Source organism: Podarcis tiliguerta (assembly GCF_965153285.1).
Source record: "Podarcis tiliguerta genome assembly, chromosome: 8".
Taxonomy (NCBI): Eukaryota; Metazoa; Chordata; class Lepidosauria; order Squamata; family Lacertidae; genus Podarcis; species Podarcis tiliguerta.
In genome coordinates, this window is record NC_139541.1 from 73,183,270 (window position 1) to 73,200,113 (window position 16,844).

The 16,844-nt window shown below is 47.5% G+C and overlaps 1 protein-coding gene across 1 annotated transcript; it reads right to left on the reverse strand.

Moving 5' to 3' along the window:
• Nucleotides 1–4,811: 4,811 nt before the first annotated feature.
• LOC310684482 (interferon-inducible GTPase 5-like) lies at nucleotides 4,812–14,342 on the reverse strand. Its single transcript, XM_083455702.1, has 3 exons — nucleotides 13,871–14,342; nucleotides 10,555–12,259; nucleotides 4,812–7,696 (listed from the first exon to the last, which is right to left on the reverse strand). Exon 3 carries the CDS (start codon nucleotides 7,673–7,675, stop codon nucleotides 6,461–6,463), a length of 1,215 nt encoding a protein of 404 aa, XP_083311828.1. The 5' UTR covers nucleotides 7,676–7,696; nucleotides 10,555–12,259; nucleotides 13,871–14,342; the 3' UTR covers nucleotides 4,812–6,460.
• Between the last annotated feature and the right edge of the window lie 2,502 nt (nucleotides 14,343–16,844).

Sequence of the window (16,844 nt, forward strand, 5' to 3'; positions counted from 1 at the left end):
GCAAACATTTGTTCACGGCAAACACTCTCACCTCTCATAAAGAGCACCATTCTGACAGAAGGACAAGCTGTAAAAATTAGGAGAACACAGCTAACCGGGGATAACCAGAGTTCACAGGCAACAAGAAGTGTGCACGCCCTTTTTAAGAACTGGGGATTTCCTAATTCCTACCTACACACCGCATTATTTGAAAAGGAAAAGTCATCATGATACATGATCAGCAATAGATCACAAGCGAGGCCAGTTTGTCAATTGGATGGATGGTACATTCTCCCCCACCCTCCAAATTACAGCCAAATGGCCCACTAGCAGACCACTGGCTAGGAATGAAGGGTGTGAGATTTATATGCTTGGACAGACTATTTGCCCATCTAGTTGTCAGGAGCCAGAGTCAAGAGTCGGTAAGCAATAAAGAAGAAGAAGAAGAGTTTGGATTTGATATCCCACCTTTCACTCCCTTTAAGGAGTCTCAAAGCCGCTAACATTCTCCTTTCCCTTCCTCCCCCACAACAAACACTCTGTGAGGTGAGTGGGGCTGAGAGACTTCAAAGAAGTGTGACTGGCCCAAGGTCACCCAGCAGCTGCATGTGGAGGAGTGGAGACGCGAACCCAGTTCCCCAGATTGCAAGACTACCACTCTTAGCCACTACACCACACTAGCTCTCAACACACCAGGGTCAGTGAAGTTAACTCTTTATTCAAAAAAACCACAAAACAACTCAGGCCTAGTGATGGCAGCAACTCTACTCAGTAGGTCTTGCGGGGACTGAAGGTCCCTAAACTTTCACAGCTTTCTAAAACTCCTCCCCTAGTTCTAGCAACCTGAAGCTCTTGTGTCTTGTCTCTCTTTGCTCCACTCTCTTCATTCCTTTTCATGTGCTGGAACACTAGGGGGGAGAGATGGTCGCAGCAGGAGGGGGAGACTCCTGGGATTCTTTAGCAGCCTGCCTCATCTCTGTCTCCTGCCCCCCCTCCTCTCCTGCCTCTGATTCTGGACCGCTCTCTGCCAGAGTCTCTTCCTGCTCACGAAACCCTGTTGCCTTTTCAGCTTCTGACACTTCCTCATCCCAGTCTGCTCCATCTTTTCCCTGTGACTAGGCATCGTTGTCTCACTACCATTCCCTGGGCTCTGAGCCTTCTCCCCCCGGAGAAGTTGTGGGCGAACATAGCAGACGACACAGCAATTCTTCAAACAGCTCTTCTTTATTCAGGTGTCAGAACAGAACTAGGCTGAGGAGCTCAGTCAGCCCGCTTATATAGAGCTCCAGAACAATGCAACTGTTGCCATTTTCTAAAACGATCCAATCACTGAACGTCACTTTTCGATCCTTCATTTGCATACAAAACTATCCAATCACTGAACGTCACTTTTCGATCCTTCATTTGCATAACTATCTACAGTATCCCCCTGCTGGCCCAGGGTGAGAACTTCAGTACATAACAGTTGCCTCCCACTGCTCTGCCTCCAGCCAATCTATGACTTCAGTCCATAGCTGTCAAGTATTCCAGCGCCATGTCCCGCTGCTGTCCCTTATTGATGGATGTCCCTTAAATGATGTCCCTTAAATTTCAAAGGAAGCAGCTCCTCTCCCTCCCTCCTTCCCTGCCGGCCAGGGAGGAGGGAGGCTCCAACTGTGTTGCTTGGCTGTGTTGCTCACCCAATAAGAAGTCTAAAAAGGACTGGGGGGTGGAGCTTGCATGCCTTGTGTGTGGCTAGTTAATGCAAGCTGAGGAGGGGTTTGAATGCTGGACGCCATTTTGTTGCACGTGCTGCTGCAAACTTTGCAGTGCAAAGCCAGGCCGGGGAGCCATCTTAAGTTGAGGCTGCATAGGCCTTGTGGTGCATGTGATTCAGATTCTATTCAGTTGAACCTCTGGTTACAAAGTTGGTTGGACAGTGTTCTCGAAGCTACCAGCATGAGTTTGACCAGACTGCAGGAGGACAGGAAGACTGGAGTGCCTGGAACAGGTGAGGCTGCAGGTCCCTTATTTTGGCTACTGGTCCCTTATTTTCAAGGCTGCTGGCCCCTTATTTTCAAATCTGTAAGTTGACAGCTATGCTCCAGTCTACTACTATCACTTACACCAGAGATGAAGGGCCTCAGACCCAGCAAGCAGATGCAGACCACCAGCCCTTGCCATATGGCCCTTGGGGCTCTCTCTAAGACCCAGAATGACATCCCCTGGTCTGGTTCTGCTTTGCACACACCTCTTGATTGTTTTTGCCTGGCTCAAATGCAGTCTCAAACTCTGCTAACATCTCTTGCTTCCCAGCGTGGAGGATAGAGAGAGGCATGGGAGTGCATGTGAAACAAGCCAACTGGGCACAGGTAAAGTTCAATTGCTCTGCCCACTTTTCCCTCTGGCCCTGCCCACCACCAACACATGGCCCCCAAAAGACTGTCTGTAAGGGAATGCGGCCCTTGGGCTTAAAATGTTTCCCAGCCCCTAATTGGGCTGGGAAAGATCCTCACCTGAAAGCTATTGCCTATCAGAGTGGAAAACAACAGTGAGCTAGATGCGCCCAATGATCTGGCTCGGTATAAGGCAGCTAGGACCAGCTCAAGGCATTTTGATGCCTGAGGCAAAGGACAATATGATGCTCGGGTATTCAAAGCCCACCAGACCGCAATGGGACAATGCCATTCCCTGAGGGTGGGCAACCTAGCTTGGGGGCGGGGCAAAGGCCACGTAGCAAGCTCAGTTTTATCTTCAACACCTTTCTATCACTTGCTGCCCCAGCAACATTCACCACTTGAGGCAGGGTCTCATTACGCCTAATAGTAGGGCCGGCCCTGAAAGCATCTTCCCGTGTTCCTTACACCAAACAAAGCATCAGTGTCCGTTAAGCCAGCACTTTCAGCTAGCCAGCTATCCAAAGCAAGATTCAGCTGTCAGGGTGATTGGCTTCTGGCCATGGAATGGGGAAGCTTCCAAGGCGTGTACATTTGAACTTACGGCCTGTCTGTTGACCACATGTGTGCACTCAGTGTGCAACTCTGAGTGGAACCTTTTGCACTGAGTCAGACTGTGCATCCATTAAAATGTGAGTACACCTTCAACTCTTAGGCCCAATTAAGGTTATGCCACACCAGAAAGTAAGAAGAAAATGGTTTATTACAAGGAAGAGGCAGGGTATATACCTTGCTTTTCATGGCAAGGTTACAGTGTGTGTGTTAAGCACACACACACCCCTTCATTCTATGGAGTAAAGGAAACCTGGAGTGATCAAAGCAACTTTCCACGGACTCAGGCTAAGAGAAAGAAAAATAAGGGAAGGGAGGGGTATACCTGATCTAGGAGCAAGCAAAGTGTGAAGTCAGGGATTTGAGATCTGTGCCTTCTGCGAGTGTTAAGTTCTCCCCCTCAGAATCCTATCCCAGCAAGGAACAAGATCTCTTCCCTGTTCTTTGGCCTGTATGCATATAAATATTAAAGGAGGGGGGAGCCGACGGACGACAACAAGGAAATGCACTGTATTAGGGAACAGTGCTTTGCAAAACATTTTTTCCCGTATTAACTAGGAAGAATTGCATACCAAAAGTGATATATTAGAAATTTGCATTAAACTGCTGGTGAATTTTCATGAGGATTAAAAAAGAACAACTAATGTGAAGTACTGAATTTAGGATTGGAAAAAATAAGACCTAGGGGGAGGGGGGAAACCCTGATACCGACAGTCACCCAAATAAAGTGGCACAGTATCCCCTGGTGATTATATGTATAATATAGCATCAGCAGTAAACAAAGGAAAGATTGCCATCTAGCGAGCTCCAGAAACCCTTGCACAAGGCAAAACAAACTTTTGCAAAACTTACAACAGGGTTGGGGAACTACCCTTTTCTGCACGGAGGCTTCTATGGCTGATATCTATAAAGAAGTCGTTTTCCTTGTAGCTAAAACAGGGTATGCAACGAAATGTTGCAGTATAAAGTTCTGCTATTTAGGATTACAAGAACTCCATTCCCTCCCCAGGCTGAATTTCCCATTCCCTAACCCACTCATTTAGCAAAATATGGCTACCAAGTCTTCTCAGTACCCATTGTGCTATTTTACAGGTTTCTCCTCCCCTTGGTGGCTACCCCCACATAGATTTGTTCTGCAAACCAAGGGGTTTGATGCCCTGTGCACTGGTGTCGTTCAGACTTCATAAGCGACACCACACACAGCCTCAACATCAGGAGGAGGAGAAATGGCAGTGCTATAGGACAAGGGAGAGAAGTCCTCTTGCACACCTGCATTTAAAGCATTGGACACTAGTGGTGACCTAAGCTTGAAGCAGAATCACAACTTGCTGTGGAATTGATGGAAATGGGAGTTATGTTTTCACCAGGAGAATTTGCTGAGGTGTCCCCGTCTAAGCTAACCGGCAGCAGGAAAGCCCTGTAACGTGGAACTTTCTGCTTTACTTTTTGGTAACTAAGAACACAAGCCCATTGAATCAGGCCAACGGTAAGCACTAAAACTATACATCTCAAATGTATAGCAGTATAAGGAAGTGCGCCTTCAGAATTTGATGGAAATCATACAGTGAAGGAGCCAGATGAACGTCTGCGGGGAGGGAGATCCACAATTTAGGGGATGCCACAGAAAAGGCCCTTTGCTGGGCGGCACCCCCCCCCCCCCGAAGCTTTCAAGGCAGTCAAGCTAACAAGAGGGCCTCCTCAGCGAATCACACCACCCGAGGGGGTCTGTGGAGAAGGACGTGATCTCTCAGATGTTCCCTGTGTGTTGCACACTGCCTCTTTGTTTACTTCACAAGAGTCTCCTTGACCCCAAGGATACAATGAACAAGTCACAAAGGCAGCATATGAAGAAAAATAGAAAAATTTATTGGTTAGACATGCCCTTTACATTGTAAAAACATAGATGGTATAGAAATATATTTTCCTTGCTGATCAAACTAATAAGCGATTGCCCTGGATTAAGACTCACAATACAGAGATTGCTAACTTGAAAATCAATTATTACTTTCAAAAAGTTCATGAGATGGTCAATACGATTTGATAGCTGGCACGCTACGATAATGGCTCACAATCTACTGAACATCAGAGGAAGATTGAAACTGCCTGCACCTGAACAAGATAACCAGAACTCGCACTCACACACAACTTTATTTAGTACAAGATGACTCTTATTAATAATAAATCTGCTCACAGACAATGCAGTCCTGGGTCTGCAATGTTAGAACTGGTCACTTCTGAAGTTAAGGTAACAAGCCGAGTGGAGTTACAGAAAGTGCACCTGAAGTTTGCATTTGCAAAGTGATTCCCACAGGAGAGGCAGTCTGCGCCATTTAAAGGGCTGCTTCTCCTTCTAGCTTCACACAATCAAAACCCTGTGCTTTGGCAGAGTCGCTGCACAATCTTCACATTCCTGGCTCCAATCCATCGTGTTGTGGTCTGCCTCCCACTAGATTCCTTTCTGTTAAATGCATTTAAAGCCAAGTCAGAAGCAAACACAGTCTCTGTGAGTTATGATCTCTCCCAGCCCTCCCAGATGTAGCCACTTGAGAAGGAGAGATCCTGCAAAGAAAGGGAGACAGCGATGGTACTTCTCTGCATCCCATCCTGCAATCACAGCCAACTGGAATACTGTCTAGCCAGTTTGGTACCCTGTCCACAGTTACGGCTGAACTAGGATTTGTCACTGTCATGTGACGTGCCCTTCAGATTGTTGTTTCCTGTTGCAAGTAGCTGGTGAGCTGTATCAAAGCCATGGCATGGGTGGAAAATGACTTTCATCCGCGGACCTGATCAGAATTGCACCCACGTGTACCATGCTTGTGATTTGCAAAGGAAGGAATGATCCCATTGGTACTACATCCAGTCTGACCTTCTGTGGATGCTCAATAATGCTTCGAAATCTGCAGGGTTCTACTGTCCTGGCTACAGGAGGATAACAAAGTGATTGCACTCACCATCAGTGATTTGGGTCAAAAATGTTTCCACTTCATCAGTTCATTAGCAACAGTGGATGCCAACTGCAAATATGACATTAGGGAAGCCTGATGTTTTTAGCTATATTTATGAAACACAAATAAAAGCAAGCGTGCTAAATTCAACGACTCAAGGGGCTCAGGAAATTTTCCAACACCAACTGAATTAATTTGCATTGGGATTTTTTTTTATTTTTTGGCAATTTATTATTTTCCACAAAAAGTTCTATCACTGGACGTTGTATGTAGGATTCTGATAACAGTAACCCACCATAACTAGTAGAACTGCAGAGGATCTTTCCAGTTAGCATAGCACCGTTCTTGGAAGACAGTTATATCAGCGGGTGCATCAGGGTTTTTGGATAGAACTGCCAATGTGAAGTTCATCCCACAAAGACTTTTGACTGCATTTTCCTGGGTTAGCTGGACCTAAATGACTAAGAAGCAGGACTGGTGGATAAAAGAGTGCGGGGAGGCACCTATGATCCCCAAGCACTTTTAAGGAGCTCTTTTGCTCCACCTTCAATCAAAGATAAATCCTGGTTCTGGAGGGTAGCCCTGAGCCTCATCCTCCAAATCAAAGGCCCGTCCTAGGACCCTCTGGGCATCCTGTGCAAAGCTATCAAGGGCGGTGTGAAGCAGGTAATAGGCACCCACGAAAGAGATGGCCCCAGCTACCATGTTGTCAAAAAGAGGCACTTTGTTCTTCACCACCCGGGCAGCCACTTGGCCGTACAAGGCGGCTTGGCTCAGGACGGCGTGCACGGCGTTCTCCGAAAGATCCTTCCCCAATGCTGAGCACACCTGACTGGTCAGCTCATGGCGGGGCTTGGAAGCCACGAGGGCCAAGACCCCCAGGGACTCGTCGTCCAGGCCGAAACTCTTGCGGTAGGAGTGTAGGGTTTTCATGAGCATGGGGATGTTGAGGTGGAGGTTCTGGCCAGGCAAGGCCGAGACGGCGCAGGCCAGCAACGCCTTCTTCCAGATGTGCTTGCGCAGCGATGCCTTCTTCTTCTCCACAGCTGCTGCCGTGACGCAAGGGAAGGAGAGCAGCAAGGCGTGTCTCTTGTGGCCTTCGAGCTCCTCGGCCAGAGTGTCTTGCAAGCGCTGGAAGTCAAACCGGTGCAGCTCGAAGCTGGAGACCAGGAAGACCTTGGGGGAATCCAGGCCTTCATTCCGCAGCTGGCGGAGGCAGTCCGCCTCTATCGCCCGCAGCACCTGAGACTCCTCAAAACGGGCTGGCCTTCGTCGCTGTGAAGCCTTCAGGTCCTGGTCCACCTTGGAGCGGACAAAGTAGAAACGTTTGCCCATGGAGCCCACGGCGCGGGCCAGTCTGACGTGGTTCTCCCGGAACCGCTCCGAGGCGATGATGATGAAGAAATCGTACCTCTCGAGACCCACCTGCTCCAGGTAGCGCTCCGCTTGGAAGCATGGGGTGCCGATGCCTGGCAGGTCCCACAGGCGGACGCTGGGCAGACGAGGATGAGAGTACGATGTGGGTATGGCTGTGGTTTCGATGACGCCGGTAGCGGCAGCACGGGGGTCTCCGTCGCTAAGCCCCAGCAGGGCGTTGATGAAGGTGGATTTGCCGGCACCGGATTCACCTGTCACGGCGATCTCTAGCTTGGTGGTCTCCAGGGAATCCAGGAGCGACTGAACCTGGCTGGACACCTCCAAGACCACGCGGGATTGGATTACAGAACCCATCTCTCTGAGGTCCATCTCCTGGATTTCCATGGTGTCTTCGTGGCGGAGGCTCTGGTAGGAGCACAAGGGGGAAAGAAGAGAATCAGGGTTTTTGCTGTTCCAAGTCTGCTAGGTTCTTTGTTTTCTCCTTCTCCTGAATGCCACTGTCTAAACCGCTAATCCTTGGCGCCCTTCCAAAATGAGTATGGGAAGGAAAGCAGGGGTTTCGGCTTCCAAAAAGGACTGAACTCCTGTTCCTTCAATTAGTTGTGCGGAAGAGGGAATGTTGGTTTGGTGCATTTGTCACCCCCGAGTAAGAAAAACTGCACTTGACAAAATTCCCTCCACATAACTCGGCTCATACAGCTGGTGCACCCTTTTCAAGCTTATTGTGATTGGGATGCTAGACAGGACAGATCTTAGGCCTGATCCACCAGGGCTTTCCTTACATCTTCCATGGCCACCCAATGTGCAAATAGTGAACAGCACCTTCACACTTTTCAGGTAAGGCTGCAAAGCATGACCAGTTACGCTATCATGGGGAGGGATGCCCAGTGGCGTAGGAAGGGGGGGCGGTCCACCCCGGGTGCCACTCTGGGAGGGGTGACAAAATGGCCCCTGCCCCCCCCCCCCAGCTGTAGAGCAGCTGAGGGCGCCCGCAGTCCATATGGGCTGCCACTCTCGCATGCCAGCCGTACAAGCATCCGTATGGGCTGCCGCTCTCATGCACGACGGCCATATGGGCTGCCTCACGTGCAAGCAGCAGCCCGTACGGTCGCCGCACATGAGCAGTCTGTATGGGCTGCGCTGCCCCAGGTGCTGGAGAGGGTTCCTCCGCCACTGGGGATGCCAGCTATTTTTTGTTTAATTATGCCCAATACATTTCAAACAGTTGTTCTTTTTCAAAACTGTCGCAATACAGTCATACCTCGGGTTGCGAACGTGATCCGTGCGGGAGGCACGTTCACAACCCGCAGTGTTCACAACCTGAAGCACCGCATCTGCGTGTGATGACATGCGTGTGATGTCATTTTGCGCTTCTGTGCATGTGCTGAAATCCGGAAGTAACCTGTTCCGGTACTTCCAGGTTCGGTGCGGTCCACAACCTGAAAACGCGCAACCCGCAGAATTCAGAACCCGAGGTATGACTGTAGTTTGCGGGATGAAGTTACTTGTTCAGAAGCAGAAGAAAAGCTGTTTGAAATGCGTTGGGCTTGATTTAAAGCAAAACGAAACACCCCCGGCTACATCTCCTCCTAAACCCTCCTTTGCACTCTTCCTTGGGTGTTTATGCCTGGTTGGAATGTGTTCTTGAACTCTGATCATGCCTCTTGCTTAGATGGAGAACACAGCAGGGTTCATGAGTGGATGTAGAAATTAGACTTCTCCACAATAGTAAGATTTACATTACAGTGGTACCTCGGGTTAGTACTTAATTTGTTCTGGAGGTCCGTTCTTAACCTGAAATGTTCTTAACCTGAAGCACCAGTTTAGCTACTGGGGCGTCCCGCTGCCGCTGCGCCACTGCCGCACGATTTCTGTTCTCATCCTGAAGCAAAGTTCTTAACCCGAGGTACTATTTCCGGGTTAGCGGAGTCTGTAACCTGAAGCGTCTGTAACCCGAGGTATCACTGTAATTTTTCTGCTAATTTTTTACTCTGGCCACACCCACCACTATCATGTGGCCCTCAGAAGCTTGCCCAGAAGGCAATGTGGCCCTTGGCCCGCCCCTGACTTCCCTCTTTCTTTTCCTTGCCATTGATTCTATCCCACTTTTCCTTCCTGACAACTATCTAAATGAATATTTTACTCTAGCCATTTTCAACATACCACTTAATATAAACACGTGCATCCCTCCAAATCAGGAAAAGAATCAGAATCAGACCATTTTGTTTTATTATTATTGTTGTTGTTGTTGCTGTTCTTATTATTATTACTACTAAGCTCTTCCATTCAAAGAGAGCATTCCAAGCACAGCACGTGCTTAAAACTACAGAATAATTAGAGGAAATCAATTAAATTAGAAAAATGCTACAAAAGTAAATGAGCTACAAGAAGCTACAAAATAGCCGCCAGTAATAAAAACAGTCTGCTGCATCAGGTCAAAGTCCCATCTAGTCCAGCACCCTGTTCTCACAGTGGCCAGCCAGGTTACGTTTTTATATTGTGATTTTATCTTGCGAACCGCCCTGAGACTTGCAGGTACAGGGCAGTACACAGATTTAATTAATAATAACAATATTCAGAGGCATAGCTGCCTCTGGCAGTTAAGGCAGAGCCTAGCTATTATGGTTAGTAGCCACTAATAGCCTCCTCCTCCTCCTCCTCCTCCATGAATTTCACTTATCCTTTTTTAAAGCCATCCAAGTTAATGGGCATCACTGCCTCCCAAGGAAGCGAGTTCCAAAGCAGAACCTGCATGCAACAGCAATCTCTCCACTAGTGATTCCCAACAGCAGATGACTAAGCAAGCAAATGTAGCTTTGACTTAACATGAAAGATTCCTTCTGCACCCACAAATGCGGGACGGAGCCCCATGTCTCACCTCACCCAATCCAACAGGTTGTTAGCAAACCAAAAGAGAAACAAGACTCCCAGCTGCCGGCTTTCCCTTCTCTGACCACTAGAGCCCACCCTTCCCATATTCAGAAGGGTAGCCAACCCAGTGACTGTCTGCTGCAGCAAAAAAACAAGAGCCTTGTGACACCCGGAAGTCGGCCACGGTTCGTTGTGGGAAAAGCTTGAGGATTCGAGGCCAGCTGGTCGTATGCTCGGGAAAGTTCCTACTGCAATCAATCTGCAGGCGTTCAAGGTGTCACCAGACTCTTCGCTCCTTTGAGTTTTCACCAAAGCGCAGCGCATTTTTTGCAACCGGGCGGATGGATATGTGCGCTCCTTCGCGCCAGCTTTGAGCCCCCCTCTATACTCACAGAATTAATTTCCCAAACCAATTCCCTAAGGCGAAGCAGCAAGCAAGCGAGCAGCAGACGTGGCGAACCGGAGGGGATCCTGCCGATCGTCTGTAGGTGGAAAGCAAAACAGAAACCATCACATGGGAAGAGGCGGAGCTGCCGGTGCAAGAAACGCGCTGGTTGGGACTGACAAAACAGCAGGCTCTTTAAATAAGAAGAAAAGCCGGACTGGTCCTGAGTGGCTGCTGCAATTAATTCGCGCCTTGGTGACCCAGATGCACCAGCCTGAGTCACATCGCAAAGCAGCCGCTGCCCGGGGATCCGGGAAGCGTGGCGCGCAGAAAAGGTGATCCCAGGAACGGCGGCGCACCGGAGAGGGAGGAGGAGCACGCGCTATCGGGGATTGTTGGGTCGCCGTCTGTGAATTTTTGCAAGCTGTCGAGACGGGGGAGAGGGATGGAAAAGGGGGGAGGTGAAGCTGATTTACAAAAACGATCCACATTGGAAAAGTTATTATATTAACTAATGCATACTGATGGCGAAATGACTAGAATTAAAGGCATCACAGACCCCTCCAAAAAGTGAAATGAAATGTAGGTGTTCGGAGTTCCTCTGGGGGAATTAAAAGGTCGTCATGCAATTTCCCTCTGCCCATTTCACGCCTCCTGACTCTAGTACAGTAATGCCATTTTCCACGCTCTATATGTCATACCAATTCCCTGAACCTACTTGACGATAACTTCCACAATTACGCAATCTCCAAGGTGCTCAGGGGGAAGGGATGTTTGCAATTTCACAGTGGCTAGAAACATTTTTTTCCAACTCGGGATCTATTTATTTTTAAGAATTCTGCACTTTAAAAGCCTTTCAGGTCCCTGTGACAAAGAACAACAGTGGCTCTGGCATTTCCCTCACCACCTACCTGACCCAGAATGCCTGGCTTTGGCCCTTGGCCCGTTTGCACCTGCCAGGTGAGGCAACAAGGAGGGGGCAGATGCAGAGAGATGGGAGCTGAGAGTGGTTCTCAAGCAATGCCTGCACAGTGAGTGGCAGGCAGGGGCAGACAAGTGAGGGACCCTTCGGGGCACTGGGGTGCTTAACCTGGATAGCTGTCTGCTGGTCACTACATTGTTTTTATCTCCACTTCCCATTCAGAACAGAAAAAGGGGAGTTATTAACAATTGTTTATACTGTCTACTAGCACTGGCAAGTTCCTTGGGTCCTGCTGTCTGGATTTGGTTCCTTTGATGAGTAGTGAAAACCAGCTTTTTTCCAGTATTTGATATAGGTGCAAATACACAACACCACTTGCACTTCTACAGAGCAATAGATCTACTGTCTTATGTCATCTCCCCCGAGGATGATTCCATAATTTAATCTCAACTCAGTTCTCTTCCTCCCAGTCTCTCTCTCTCTCTCTCTCTCTCTCTCTCTCTCTCCCCCCCCCCCCCCCCCACGAATTCCTCTGTCATTCATTCCCATACACTTCACATAAACTGGGCAGGGAGCGGGGGTGATGTGTTCCCTCCCAGCCCTGATAACTCTCTGATTCAGAATATTCCCGAAAGCTCTCCAGTGATCTCCCAACCATTAGCTCCCATTCAGAAACATCCACTGAACATCCTGGACATCATTCTTTTGTCCAAACTGCTGACTCTGAGAGCAGGCACTGCTGAAGCAAGATCTTCGAGATAGCAACCCTACATCATCATCGGTGTGGGACCTGCAAAAAATTAATAATGTTGCTGTGAATTTCTGCCTTCGTATACGCTTGCCAAAGCAAGAGTATACGAGGCCCTGCTTAGCTTCATAAATGTGCTAAATGTTTTATTACTGCACCACATGTCTACTTCCACCACACCATTCCAGCACACAAGTTTTGTTTTTATTTTTGGATTCTTCATAGTCTGCATTTTCTGTTTAACCACCAGAGTTCACTATTAGGAGTTCTTGCTGTCAGAGCACCAACCTCTCTGTATGTGGTACAAAGCGTATAACAAACAACCACCAAAAAAGAGAGCCATTTCCTGTCTTTAAATGAGTTTAAAGTCAGACTTTCGGCAGCATGGAATAACAGAGGACGAGGCAACCAAAATGCACATGGGTATAAATGCAGCTACATGGATTCAGGATTATTTTCAGCTGGGATTATGTGAGCATTGAGGATTAATGGCCAGGTTAATAATTACTTTTAAGGGAATGGCAAGTATTGATAAGGGATCTTAAAGAGAACAGTGAGCACACATGAAGATCAACACCCACATAATTCAATATGCATTTGCGCAAATGTGTGTAATGAAACGAGGAAACGTGCTTCTTCACACGGCACATAAAACTATGGAACTCACTCCCACTGGAGAGGCAGGGATGGCCACTGACTCAGGTGGTTTTGTTGTAACCCAGAAATTACAACAGCTTTAAAAGAGGATTAGGCAAACCGAGGTGGGAGGAGGTCGAGGAAACAAGTCACTGAAGGATAGAATTGTGAAAAATGGAAGGGTTTTTTTTCCTAAATGTTTTTGTTTTTTTACTAGTGGGGTGGAGGTGTGGTTTTATGTTTTTTTTTTAATTTTTCTCTATTCTTATTTCTCTCCTTTTTTACTGTATTTTATTTTTTCTCTATTCTGTATCTGTTAAAATTTTAATAAATATCATTTAAAAAAAAAGAGGATTAGGCAAACCAATGAAGAAGGGGATCTATCAATGGCTGCTAACAATGATGGCTAAGCTCCTGCCTCCACGGTGGAGGCAGTATTATATGTGTGTGTGTGTGGTTAATAGATTGTGTGTGCATGATTGTTTGGAGTTTCTTTCTATGCTTTTAACTGTTCTTATTTCATCCGCAAGCCCCCTTGAGAGCCTGCTAGGGGAAATAGCTGGGTGGGTGTTCTTTCATTTGGGAGGTGGGGTTGCTTTAAATTGGTTTTTAAATGATAGATGTTGATTTGGATTTTGGCATTTGCATTTGTTGCTCAGGGCTTTTGTTGAGCGCATTTTTTTTAGTTTGCATACATGACCATTGTTTGTCGTTTTAATGATTGTTATCATGTATGTTGCGTTTTTGCAATGTAACTTTGTGCTGAGATTTATGGGTATAGGGCAGTATACAAATTTAATAAATAATAACAAATAAGTATTATTATTATTTTATTTTATCATGTTGGAAACCACAGGAGGGGAAAGGTGCTCCTGTGCTTAGAGCCTGCTTGCACATTTCCACAGGCGTCTGGTTCGCCCCTGTGAGAGCAGGGATCCGATTATGCTCCGACTTCTGTAAGGTAGGAAGGCTTTTTGTTCAACACTATTTACGGAGCCAATAATAAAGCTCGCTCACTTCCGGGAATACCCTTCGTTGAGCTGCAGGGGGTCCTCCCCCCAAGTTAGATCCGCGCGTTGCTTTAGCGCAGCCCTCGCCACCCGCGAGAGAGGCCTATACTAGGCCCCAAAGCCCGTCTTTTCCCTAGTTCTGCCGTCTCCATGGTTACCGGGCCTCGCGGAGGGGAGGGGGGAGCAGCGGGTAAAGCAGAACGGGAGAAGGAAAGGAGAAGCTACGTGACGAGCGTCTCATATCTCCCGCTGGGCGTGGTCCGGGAAAAGTCTGGAACTTCGTTTCGATTGGAGGATAAGGCGCCGCCTCTTCGTTTCCCTATTGGTTGTTGCGCGCTGACGGGCAGCTCGAAGTTCAGCGAAGCTATTGGTAATTCAATGTTGGGCTTTGCATATCCGAAAGGCGCTGCAAATTTTGCGTTGAAGACTTTGGTCTTTCAACAAGTGTTTCCAAAGTGGAGGTTTTCATTCCAGCAGACGGTATCCATTGGATATGAAATTGATTTTATGTATTCCAGTCATTTTAATTGTGTGTTTTTTAAAAAAACAACAACCCAGATACGCTTGTTTTCCTTTTCTAAATATGTATGCAAGTGTTTTATATGTGTTTTTATTATATTGTGAGATTGCTTCAAAATGCTTTGTAGGACACGGTTCAGAAATGAAATCATTCCTCCTCTTTGGATCTTCTGTTGGTGAATTTCTTGTAGGTAGTGTTCCACAATCTCAGGGCTCTGTAGCAGCAACAAATAAACAAACAAACAAAACACACACACTCCAAAACCCATTATATAGCACTCAGAATTAATAGTTGCTTCTAGATCTCAGCATGTGCAAAGGTGCATACTGGGAAAAGATACCCCCTTAAGTTTCCCAAGCCCATAATGTAAACAGTTTTAGGCAAAGTACCTTGAACTTCTCCAGGAAACAAACCTGGAGCGGTTGTTTTTTCCCCCCACTCATCAACCAAAAAGGCTCCCAGAGTGATTTGCATACAATCAAGACAAGACAATCCCTCCCCTTAGGCTTACAATTAAAAAGAAAAACACAACACACAAGGAAAAGGGCACAGGGAGGGAAGAGGAAAATCAAAACTCCGGCACAGTTGCTCTTATATTGACCAGCTGGCACAGTTCAGTGGCAGGAGTTGCTTGATGCAGTGGCTTCCCCCAGATGTCAGCTGTGGGCAACTCAGTGGTATAACCACATACACGTGGCTTCTACTGCTGTGTGTATTGTAAACCTTGTGTATGTACAGATAGCACATTCCTTTATCCTCTCAAGTTGCACAGTTTGCAATTGCAGCATAGCAAATCCGAGCGAGGCTCATGAACCGAATATCAGTGGTTTGTAAAGGCAAAGGCATTAATCCATGAATCCATGAATAATCTCGGGAGGTTTTAATGCATTTTTTTAAATTGCATTTTAAACAGGGAGCTTGCTTATTCTTCCTTTGTGTCTGCACTGCTAGCATTTTACTGTATTTCCAGTAGCCTGCAGGCTGCAAGTGATAGAAATTCATTGAAAAAGGAAAATTCCCCTAAACAGTTGACAACCTTTTAAACTGGCTCTTCTCCCCTGGCGCACACCAAAGAAATTGTGGAGTTTTTTCCTGACCTGCAGATGCAGCAATGAGAAAACTTTCACCAGTTTAATTTCTGTTTGCTGCTTTGTTATTTTTATTTCTCTTCCTGCCCCCATGAATGCACTAATAACAGGTGTCTGGCTGCAACTCGGCAAATGAACACACTTTTGTCTCTGCTGTTAAAAGGCAAGAAATGGGATCCAGCATGTTCTCTGTAGTGTCACCCCTCTTGGCTACCAGTTTCGTATACTGAGAGGGCAGCCCCCTTGGACTTCAGAAGGCAAATGGTGTTGGTTTACACCAGCAGAGAAGGTCAGGGAAAGGTGAAACAAGGCCACTTGGCTTTGTGGGGCATTTCCTGGTCCAGGCGTCATCATTCGGCCATTTAGGAAAGATTACCAGCCTGAGCTCCAACCTACGTGTGACATTATTCAAGCATGCTTCATCTGACATCTGCTGTTATTTTGGAAAAACAACAACATGCTTGCAAGGCCCTGCTCAAAAATGCGTGCTCCCAGTTCTGTTGCTTTATTTATTTATAATTACAGTTATGGGGTGCTAGAGGAGGGGGAGGGCTAGGGGGACACGTCATGCTTCTTCTGGGGTAGTTTGGCCACTTTTGGTCTCCACCCAAAAGCCAGTGTGGTGTAGTGGTTAAGGGCGGTAGTCTCGTAATCTGGTGAACTGGGTTCATGTCTCCGCTGTTCCACCAGCAGCTGTTGGGTGACCTTCGGCGACACTTCTTTGAAGTCTCTCAGCCCCACTCACCTCACAGAGTGTTTGTTGTGGGGGAGGAAGGGAAAGGAGAATGTTAGCCACTTTGAGACTCCTTAGGGTATTGATAAATAGGGACGCGGGTGGCACTGTGGGTTAAACCACAGAGCCTAGGACTTGCTGATCAGAAGGTTGGCGGTTCAAATCCCCGGGGCGGGGTGAGCTCCTGTTGCTCAGTCCCAGCTCCTGCCAATCTAGCAGTTCGAAAGCACGTCAAAATACAAGTAGATAAATAGGTACTGCTCCAGCGGGAAGGTAAACGGCGTTTCTGTGCGCTGCTCTGGTTCGCCAGAAGCGGCTTAGTCATGCTGGCCACATGACCTGGAAGCTGAATGCCGGCTCCCTTGGAGAATAAAGCGAGATGAGCGCCGCAACCCCAGAGTCGGCCATGACTGGACCTAATGTCAGGGGTCCCTTTATCTTTAGGGTAGTGATAAAGCGGGATATCAAATCCAAACTCCTCTTCTTCTTCTACCCAGCACTCAGCTCTCAGCTGTAGCTCTTAGAAGTCATAAGCATTAGACTTCCTCTAGATGAGGCTCATCAACCTGGGAAGGGAGCCCATCTAGAAGAAGGAAAACTCTGCTCCTAAACCTCCACTGCTTTGTGGCATATCTTCGGG

Excerpts from the sequence above, each read along its gene's own strand:
- LOC310684482 (XM_083455702.1), bottom strand. The coding sequence starts at position 7,675 with ATGGAAATCCAGGAGATGGACCTCAGAGAGATGGGTTCTGTAATCCAA.